We start from the raw sequence: 10,892 nt of genomic DNA on the forward strand, positions 1-10,892 counted from the left end.
GGGTTTATGATTTACAGCACGTTGCTGTTCAGAGTCTCTGTGTGGCCTGCGGCAGACATCTTCCTGTTACTGTTACAAGTCTCTGATTGACAGTTCATTTCCATTTCTCCCAGAGTCTCTTTTCTCCTTTGGAGACGAAGTTAAAGAGTTTATGTCTCCATGTTGTGGATGAAGTTTGTTGCACTTATTCAAAAATAGATATTTCACCCAATTTTAATCTTTGCTGGAAACGTGTGTTTGTGTTTGGCTTACCCTGCAAACTTCACTGGATTCATTTTGTATGTAAAACTTTTGTTTTTGTCCATTTTAAACAGCTTCAGCAAAACCTCCATCTCAGTAACTTGTTCCTCTGGTTTTGTGCCAGTCATGGAAATATTTGTATTAAAGCTGTAATCCTTCCTACTGCTTTGCTTTCTCTGCTTCCTCTCTTTGTTACATAAACATAAAACATTTTAGCATGTTTTATGTTCCTCTTCCCACTAAAGCTTTTATAAAAGAGGCTTGAAATGAATCAGTGGAGAGCAGGAACGGGCTATGCAGCTTTCCCAGCTGTGATTTCTGCTCATTTCCCGCTTTTCTTCCCACCCAGCTGCTAAAGACCAACAGCCATAAGGGCGACAAAATCTTTACCAAAAGGACTGAAGGTGTAGGCCAGTGTAACTCCTGATGTATTTAACTGTTAACATATTTCCATGTAGTTACAGTTGATCAAGTGCAGAGGAGGCAGAGTGCCCAAATATTCTATTCAACTAAGAGTAGCAACTACTTCAACATATTTTCACCCTAGTAAAAGGAAAAAAGTAGCTGTTCAAAAATTACTTGAGTACGATAAAGAGAACTATTAACGGATAAAGAAAAATTAACCATTCCGTATTTAAAAATGACATCATCAGACAGATCAAAATATAAAGTTATGTGGAAATTTTGTGGATTATAAAGACCAAAATGGAAATAATTCATATCAATAACATAATCACAAAATAAGAAAATCAGGCAAAATATATTTTTTTCCCAAATCAATTTAAAAAAGCAAAATAAAAAAACCAAACAAACAGAAACCACAGGTGTGTCTGGTGAATTTTTGGTTAAAACATGTTTGTTCCTCAATCAGTGAAGTTACTCACTCTGGGTAGAGAATCCAGACATTTTACTCTAGAAACAGTAAAGATACTTCATGATAAAATGACTTGAGTAAAAGTTAAAAGTACAGCGTAGTAAAAATACTCCTAAAAGTACTTTTTTTTTTTTTTTTTTTTTTTTTCCCCAAAAATGTAGTCATATAAATGGAACTAGTTACTACCTGGTTCTGTTAATGTTTTCTGCTTTCGCCCCGAAAGTCTGTCAGCACACAGTCCCAGCAGCTGACACACAGAATTCCATCTGTGTGTGTGTGTGTGCGTGTGCGTGTGTGTGTGGTTCAGTCAGAGCATTTTAAAACATGGCCGTCTTTCTCCTCATGTAGTCACTGGAGAGCTGTTTGGGCCCTCAACAGCCAAACTTGTTGACAGATAACCTCGAGTTTTAAAATATCTAATATATGTTCAAGAAAGTAATAAAGCCTGATTACGATTTATTATAAAGGTATTTCTGTGCAAAACACTGTGACATATTATTAAATGAAGGTTTTGAGGAAATGAAGATTTTTTAAAATCTTTTTGAAAATATCATCAACTGCAAAACTTGTTTCAATTGCACATTATTTTCTTTAAAAAACACGATCTAAGATATTACTATCATACAAATAATGCAAACATTTTCTGGGTGACTTCAGGATTTTGTGCTGAACGTTTGTGTGCTCGGCTTCTCAGCTGACGCTTTGATCTTCTTCATCGACAAGACAAAATAAATGAGGATGAAGAAACCTGCAGAGACAAAAACAAAACGTAGACAATTAACAAACAGAACAAATCTCTGCTTTGACAATCACTTTTGTCCCACTGCATTGTGTGAAAAAGGTTACAAATGAAGATAAAAGCTTCATTTTGCTAGACTTTGTTTTATTTCAGTTTTTTTTTCTTTTTATTTCTCATCACGTTGCAGTAAGTTCTTCAGACCTTGCAGGGAGTTGATAATGCAGAATATGTAGAGGCCAGCAGTGGTCAAGTGGCCGAATGAGAAGAAGATCAGGCCCCAGGTGAGTCCCAGCAGGATCATCAGAACCAGCAGGGTGAAAAGTTCTTGCTTAGTTTTGCTTTTCTTGCTCGGCTCAGTCTGCTTCGACAAACATGAAAGGAAACACAGGCTGGAGGTCACCGCTTCTCCATTATCCAAAAGCAGCCAACGCAAACTCACAAGCATGCTGAGTTCAAATCCAATACAGACCTAACATTTGGTAGCAGCTTTAAGTTTTTTATTTTTTTTTGTCTTTTATAAAATTCTTTGGTCAGTTTTGGCTTTCAATCCCAAATTTGATTTTTCAGCAGGTAGCAGTAGATATACGTTACTGTGCAAAATCCTTGTGGAGTATATATCAGCAAATGAAAAGACGGCAGGAGTTTTAGGGTTGAAAGATTCACAAATTAAGTGGAAAGTAAAAAGAAAACAAGGAAGACTGCTACCTGCTAACTGAAAACGTGTTCAAAAAAGGGACTCTTTGTAAAATAATCCTGATTATTTTGGACAAATCTAACATTTTCTTAAAATATTTTGCCAATATTATCTGTTAATAATTTTAGAAAATTTAAAAAAAGTGCAATTATACCGGTTTGTTAAGTTTGCCACACATTAGCCATTTCATGATCCCTCCAAACACGAAGCCATTAATGACAAACACCATGCCGAACAGTCCCAGTGTGGTTCCCATCTTCACGTTGTCATCGGTGACGTAGCATCTAAAGCACAGGCAGCAGTTCAGCGTGTTATGAAAAGGAAATAAAATCTGCAACAGAAACAGGACTGAAAACATCTGCAATAGGCTTTGAATATGTCGTAGCCAAGTCAACTGTACGTCTAGTTCTTTATGAAATATTGCAAGACACATAAGGTGAGAGTTACACGGAAGAGGATTGAAGCCACTGAAGAAAATAAAATTCTACATTTACTCCTCAGAATTCTGACATTTTTCCTGACTTTTTTCATGACAAATTTGATGTCAGCCTCAGAGTTTTGACTGTAATCTCTTAATTGATGTCAGAACTGTGAAAAAAAAGTGTGATTATTATTTATTTTAAGTTTTGTGCAGTGGCCCCAATCCTCTTTCATTGCCTGCAGAACAGGAAGTGGTCTAAATGTGCTTGTGTGTTTGTGTTTTCCTTACACTGTGGTCTCATTAGGCCTAGACTTGTCCAGTGAGGCACGGCCGTACATGTTGTGGTCAATGATCACCACCACTGACACAATGACCGCTGGAAGACCTGTAACACACCAGATGACACCTTCACCTAAACCTGCAGACATTTAACATCCAGACTCAGACGATGCCACTCACCCCATCCCACCACGCTGAGTTTCAGCAGGTATCGCCTCACATAGATGTTGAAGACTTTGACCAAGACAAGGTAGAGGTGGAAGCCCTCCAAGGCCATCCAGGTGAAAGAGGCCAGCAGGGAGTAGTGAAGAAGAAGAGCCACATAGAAACAAAGCTCAGTGGAGGACGACGCTGCCGCCGCCTGGCAGGAGAGGAAGTGAACGTTGAGGAGGATCAGAGCGACTGCCAGGCTGATGTGGATCTTCTTGGAATCGTCTGCTCTGAGTTTTCTGTCAGACACAAAAGACGAGGTCAGATGTAGGCGACAACCTTTAGCTCAGATTCTGTGCTCACGTCGTGTCACAGAAAATCCAGGTGTCATGAAAAGGAGCGGGACCGGCGGAGTGGACGAGAAACCAGAGAAAAAAATAATAGAACCAGAAGAAAAGGTAAAGAAGTGCGAGAGTGGATGTGGGCAAATAGAAGAACTCCACCACCTGTTTGTGATGAAGAGCAAAACGGCGATGACCAGAGCGGTGAGAGAGATGCCACAGCCGATGTAGGAAATGTAGGACAGGATCGCTTCATCTTCCGGGGACAACTCTGCAGACACCTGAGGAGAGTTGACAGCATTGCTTTATAATCTGGTGCTATTGTGGCAATATCACGACAAGATTTAAAAAAATTTAATTGTCTTTACAAATTGTGTACATAAAGCACTATAAAACTAGAATTATTACTTTTTGTTGTAAGAGTCTTTTATGTTCAGGCCTGCTGTTTTCTTTAAAACAGCAGGATGGTGCCACCTGCTGGCATGTGCAACTTTTTGTCTGGTTGTGTAAAGTCCATTTTGTGAGTCATTCACATTATGCAGAAGTTATAATGATGCATAAATGTCTTTTTATTTTCTCTTTTACAATATTTTTGGTCTCAATGACATGATGTTCTATAAGTTTAGGCACAGTTTGGTTCCAGTCGTTTGGCTACCCGATGCAGAAATATCAATTTGAAGTTGTGCCTTTTAATGAGTAGAGGGCAGAGGCAGACCAGACTAATCAAACACTGATGTTTGCTGTTTTTGGTTCAGGAAACTGTCCCACATACACACACAGACAGACAGAGAGAAATTTGTGTGTCAAAAAGTACAAGTTTTCAATTATAAAAGTAAGCATGTATTTTTGCCATCAATGAATAGAAACTGTAGCATAAAAACGCCCAATAGCATTATAAATATTTTAGCCTCTCTCCTTCCTCCATTCTGCTTTCCCATGAATGAAACAGCAGGTGAAGGAAGTTATGACTGTTGTCATGAAGTGTCTCTTGGTAAGTAATGGAATTTTTAATGCAAAGTTGCATTAAGTCTTACATTACAAGTGTCAACTGTTCATAAACAGTCATAAACATTCATGAAGGAAGATGTTAGGTCATGTTTATGACAGTGTCATGTCAGTCTTCTGGACTCCCTTCAAATGCTTTTTTATTTACTCAAATCTGACTTTTAAAAGGTGAGTTTTTCTAATGTTCCACAGTGAGCTTGGAAATGTCAAACAATGGGAAAAATGCCCTCAGAAAAGACTAATAAAAATGTATTTAAGTCTGTGGTCCTGCGTGGGTTGGAGAAAATCTGCAATAAATTCAAACTTGTGCACCCAAGGCTATTAAAACAATCTGACTGAAGTTCGATGTTACTCCTGTTGTCCACAGTGCATGTATGTAAACTTCTGACCTCAATGTTTCAACATTCTCCCGCTGTTACAGAAAGACAAGATGAAGTTTCATCTGAAAGCTGGTCCTACCATCAGCAAACCAAAGTATGTGAGATGATCACAGGAGCAGATGATTTGATTCTGTTCCCTCTTCGTCTCACAGCCTGAAGTACTGAAGTCTAAAAGAAAGAGAGAGAGAGAGAGAGACAGAGAGAGGTTCTTATTGTTCTTCAGATTTCCTTTATGTTTCTGTGTATCAGAGTTGTTACTTTGGATACTCACTTTTCTCTGTGGTGTTCAGGAACACACACTTGGGCATCATGGTTTTCTAGAGAGAAAACCAACATTCCTTGATTTAACATCTAGTCGGTGAATTCTATCTGTCAGTGACGACATAAAACAGACTCCACAGTCTTACAGAAAACTAAAACTAGAATCATGGTTACACGTACGCTGGTCTCTATGTTTATGGTGATGTTGACTCGGTCCTGGAGTCCTGAAACGTTCCTGCCACGGACACTCAGGCCGACAAGCCGACGACCATACAGTTCATCTATCCGCTCCAGAGCCATCTGCCAAGCAAAACACACGCTGCTGAATTAACGGTTTTCAAGTCAGCGGATTAGAAAACACTTTTTCTCGTAATGACGTTCGTTTACAGTAGCATCTCAATTTAGCAGTTAATGACACAAACAGCAGCACAATATATAAGGAAACATAATATTGTCTATGACTAAATCTACTTTTTAATTATGCTATGTAATATCAAGATGGAATGTTGATATGTTCTGGTTTATGCTTCCTGCTACAAATTTCCTGTTTAACAAAAAACACTTGATTCATTCATTTATGAACAAAGGTGAAAAGTTAAAGAATCACTCTGAGTTACAAAATCTAACATTCTTCCTGTCTGAGCATCGTTTACAATAACTGATCTGTGGCCAACATCAATTGAAAGCGCATGCCTCTGGTTTTTGTTTTTTACTAAGTTATACTCATTGTTCAGTAAACGATCCCAATGTATAACCAGAAAGATTATTTTAACTATGGCACTCTAACATCTAAGTTGAGTCTTTAAAAAAAATAAAAAATTGTAAACTTTTCGAAAACACGCTTTGTCATTTGAAACTTCGTAGCAAGACTGTCGTCTTTCTACAACCGTCAAAACTGAACTAGAGCGTTAAACCAGGAAACGGCTGATCGAAGTGAACAGAGTGATGGAGACAGGATGGACGGCGGCGTCACTGACCTCATTAGGTAACTGGATCGTGCAGAACACGATAGTATCATTCTGTCCAACATTGAGCTCACTTGGAAGGTGAACTTTCACTTTGCTGTTTGGAACATCTGAATCTGCCATCACCTACAAAGGAGGCAGAAAGAGCAAGAATTGAATTGCAGTATGTAGAAAACCCCAAAACTAAAAGAAAACTAGACCTGAAAGCAGTTATCAACAGGTTCTAAACCCCAGCAGCGCCGCCAGGAATCTTGGGTCTCATGAAAAAAATAAAATTGTTCCCCCCTTCACCCCCCCAGCTGCTTTCTTTGGTCTAATACTGATACCAGCACAGTAGTTGCTGCTGGTGAAGTATGCATGCGGTTTGCAATTCACTATTCGGAGCAAAACTAAAATCAAACTAAAAAATCTGCTAAGGGCCAAATCTTAGTCTCTATTTTTATTATTGCAAAAAAAATTACATATTAAAAAAAAAATAAAAAATGCAATTTTACCACCATTCAAAAACATGTAACAGTCTGTCACCTGGTTGTCACTGGCTGCAATTTGAAGACCTTTGAAGTCATCAGTGGGTTTGTACAGTAAAGCCACCATGTTGTCCTGGTATAAGGCTGTGGAATTAGTCGTCTCAGTTTCCTCCAGAACTTTCTGTAGGACGCCGAGGGCTCTTGTGGAAAAGCAAAGATGAATAAATTGACCAACCTGATCAACAACTTGTTATTAATACACAAATTGAGATGATCTGTCTGATATAAAAGACTAGAATATTCACTTGATAGTGTCGTCAAGGTGAACGTTATTCAGTAGTAACGGCAAGGTTTTCATGCAGCAGCTTGCATAATCAGCATCTTTCTGTTCTGCAGATTTAATTCATACATATTATTTAGGAGAAAATGGAAAACAGAACATAATATTCCTTCTAGTTCCTGCCGATGTTCACGTACCTGGTTCAGAAGGCGTTTTGCAATTCAATCTGTCTAACACTTTACAACAGCCTGGAGATCCAGAATTTTTTTGCTCAGCGCTGCCGTTTGTTTCCACATTGTGATGAAACGTGAAAAACAAGATCAGCCAGCAGAGAGTCCAACGCCTCATTCTGTGAAACAGAGAAAACATTCAGGCCACAACAGCTGCTTGTGGTTAAAGAGTCACTGTGTGAATGGAGAGAACAAATATTTAAAGTCCTTTAATGAAACCAAACCTAAACTTTGTCCTTATTTTGTTTTGATTGTCTTAAGTCTGCACAAGTCCTTACACCAAACTGAACTTTACTGTGTCTTATTTAAAATTAGTTACAAATATTGATGTAATGATGCAGTAGCAACCAGAAGTTTACATACTCCGTCTAAAAAGACAAAAACAGTCTTTTTCACACAGTTGGAAGCTAAATCAGACCAAACTTGTCAAGCTTTAGATCAGTCAGAAATACCAAAATGATTTCTATTTGCTAAAAGGCTCAATAAGGAGGAAGAGAATATGTCAGAAATAAAGGTGGGTGATGTGCTACATGGTTTCATACATATTCCTCAGTCCAACTAATGGTGACATATCCACACAACAATGTAAACAGGCACAGACAGCTGTAAGCAAAAGAAAAATAATATCACAAAATAAGGCCTAATTATTCTATATGATGAGCTTTACTCAGTGAACTGACTCAATGGAATAAAGAAACTTTGGAATATTCCAACTCATTGGTATGACTTTAATTTAGTCTTTATTAAGGCTGATAGCAGTAAAACACAGCAAGGTACATTTGAGTTCACTTTCAATCAATAAAACAACATAGTTTATATTGTTTTCATCAGAATTTACTTAACATTCTGTTGGAAGCTTCACCTGTTTCTGGGATGAGGAAGGTCAGTAGCCTTACAGGATCCAAACACTGGTCAATATGATCATTTTCTAAATCTAAAATGTAAATTTGTTAAAAATATCTTTAATCTTTTGGTTAAACCTTAAACAGCATCGCCAAACACAAAATGAAAATTGAGTAAAACAAATGTTTTTGGGGTTTTTTTTTTTTTTTTTTTTTTTTTATAAAATCTTTCTTTTCAGTGAATTAGTTTGAGCAACACAGTTTTTATTTCTGTGCACCTTCTTTAGGAAAGCACGGGTTCTGCTTCGGTCTGACTTCAATGCAAACAGCTTACATAAGAAATGTGAAGGAAATCAAGGCCTACCTGCAGTAAAACGTCTGCTTGATTACGAGGTGTGGTTGATTCACGGGGCACGGAGATACAACTGGTAAAAAGCCCTGATGCGACAGCAGGCGAAAAACTAACCTTCACTGGAAGCCAGTTAAAAATAACATGCAAATGAGATTCCAGAGAAAACAATTCAGAACAGATCTGTGTCTGTTCTGAATTATTGCACTAAAGTAAAATGTGCGTGTAAAGATAATCGTTTCCACCAAAGACTGTTTGATGCTACAATGTTGACAGCTTTGCACGTTTATTTGACCTCATTATTTTGAGCAGCTTTTTGTTGGTCTGTTTAACAAAGAGGTAAAATGCTGAAATGTTTGAGGTTTCTGAACACTTTTAACTTTATGCTCCCTTTCTGTCTGGTTCACACTAACTGATCCTGTGTCTGAAACGTTTGCCAGGACATGTGTAGCTCAGAAGACACAATCATCAGGTCATTAACAACCTTTGAGAAATCCAAAGCTCAGAAAGAAAAACTTCAATGCAAAATGTAAATGTACGACGTCCAACCAACCCATTGGTTTTTATGGATTTAAAAACTGCTGGAATACTTCTGAAAAGCGCAGACATTTATCAATTTCCAGAGTTTTCCTTTGGCTAAAATGGAACAAAAACCCACTTGAAGAGGGATGAGTGATCGTTTAACTGAGATATGCAGTGAGAACAAAGCTGTGTCTGTGCTTCTACCAACAGGTGATTTTTAAAATTCAAATAGCATGAAAACAGAACTAACCTGTTTGTTTGTTGTTTTGTTTTTTTTCACTTGTCTACGCGTCATGCTGGTCCAGCAGTACTGAGAATGCTGTACTTAGTGAATGGATTCAGAGCAGAGTCTCTGAACTCAGCTGGATGAACGGCCGGTGTCGGTTCCGATCCAACAAGTAATAGAGAAAGAATTAATAACAACAGAAAGGTTTTAGTCCAGACCTGCACACACAGAAGACTGTCAGGCCGTTGGGCTGTTTTAGGTTGTTTTTTTTTATCTAGGTTTGTTGTTTTGTTCATTATCTGTGGGTTGCAGTTTTTCTCCTCTGTTTTCAGCCTTGGTTCTGTTTTACTTTGGGTCATCCTGGTTCTTGTGTTTATTCTCTGTTGCTTCATGTCACTGTTACTTCTTCTTACTCCTTTGTGTTATTTCTCTCCCTCAGCCTGCCGTCTCCTTTACCCCCACAGCTGCTCCTTGTTTTCTAATTAACACCTGTCCATTATTCCAGAGTTTAAACTCTCATTATTTAACTATCTTTCATCATTCACTCCTCAATTCTCCCATCTTCTCCCATTACCACATGTATTCTAGTCCCTGTTTGTTTCTGCTCTTGCTCTGTGTGTTCTATTTCTTTTTTGTCCTTGTTTAATAGTTTTGTCATTAACATTCCTCTATCTACTCACCGCCTTGGACAAATGAGCATGTACCTCATTAAATGTGAAGTGTAGCAGATCATTAAGCGAGGTGATGGAAAAACAGCGGGGAATCTAAATGTGTTTATGAAAAACCAAACCTGACAGGAGAACGTTTGTCCCTCATGACCCACAGTACACTCATTGTGGAGACAGAGGAACATGGGAACTCAGATGATGGGGGGGGGAAGTGAAGCCACACTGCATCCTGATTCCTCTCAGACATCTAACTTGACTCCATAATCAAACTTTGGTCATGGATCCACTTTCTCATAAGTATTCAAGACAGAAGTTGTGTTTTATACTTCTGCTGAGCCATAGTTATATATAGAACCACTATTCAAATAAGAATAATCCCTATGAGCCAACATAAACCTTAAATCACAGTCCACACAACATTTCAAGGTTTAATCACCATCACATCCCTCTGCTCAGGTGATCGCCAGGGTGATGTGTCACTTATTATTGTATAAAATCTAATTAGCTGTGGAGCAATCAGGCTGTAAATATGTAAATACATACTGCTGATACTGCTGACGATGCAACGGCCCTGATGGAAGTCTGGTGCTTTAAAAAAAAAAATAAAATTTAGCATTATATTTTAGAAATATCTGGTTTTCCCACAATGTAAGGATTGTCGGATTTATTCTTACCCATAGCTTCTTTGTCATACTGACAAAATTAAAGATGTAAATTTAATAAAAAATCTTTTATATAATATTTAATCAGCCACAGAAAGTTATTTTCTGACTCAAAAGATTACCTTTACTATGTAACACTGTAGTGTGTCTCCACTTCACCACTAAAACACACAAACATAGAAAATGACAGAAGTGAAACTTCTACATAAACAGATTGTTCGGGCTGCCCAGACCTGATGGAATAAAGTGATTTGCTGCCCCCTAATGGTAAAAAGAAAGAAGTACCTGCTACAGGGA

At 38.0% G+C, this 10,892-nt stretch overlaps 1 protein-coding gene across 5 annotated transcripts; it reads right to left on the minus strand.

Moving 5' to 3' along the window:
* Window positions 1-1,683: 1,683 nt before the first annotated feature.
* On the minus strand, window positions 1,684-9,717 carry LOC122821335 (adhesion G-protein coupled receptor G5-like). 5 transcript variants are annotated; one of them, XM_044099184.1, is made up of 15 exons: window positions 9,290-9,717; window positions 8,533-8,639; window positions 7,294-7,445; window positions 7,122-7,206; window positions 6,875-7,016; window positions 6,362-6,475; window positions 5,565-5,684; window positions 5,395-5,440; window positions 5,203-5,291; window positions 3,904-4,019; window positions 3,428-3,696; window positions 3,257-3,353; window positions 2,702-2,831; window positions 2,055-2,211; window positions 1,684-1,862 (listed from the first exon to the last, which is right to left on the minus strand). In XM_044099184.1, exons 3-15 carry the CDS (start codon window positions 7,442-7,444, stop codon window positions 1,768-1,770), a joined length of 1,611 nt encoding a protein of 536 aa, XP_043955119.1. In that variant the 5' UTR covers window position 7,445; window positions 8,533-8,639; window positions 9,290-9,717; the 3' UTR covers window positions 1,684-1,767. The 5 variants fall into 5 exon arrangements, with proteins under 5 accessions (XP_043955119.1, XP_043955101.1, XP_043955109.1 ...); XM_044099166.1 differs by lacking the exon at window positions 8,533-8,639 and having other exon boundaries at window positions 2,055-2,214; window positions 9,484-9,717; XM_044099174.1 differs by lacking the exon at window positions 8,533-8,639.
* Window positions 9,718-10,892: the final 1,175 nt, after the last annotated feature.

The sequence above is a fragment of the Gambusia affinis genome, linkage group LG02 (assembly GCF_019740435.1).
Source record: "Gambusia affinis linkage group LG02, SWU_Gaff_1.0, whole genome shotgun sequence".
Taxonomy (NCBI): Eukaryota; Metazoa; Chordata; class Actinopteri; order Cyprinodontiformes; family Poeciliidae; genus Gambusia; species Gambusia affinis.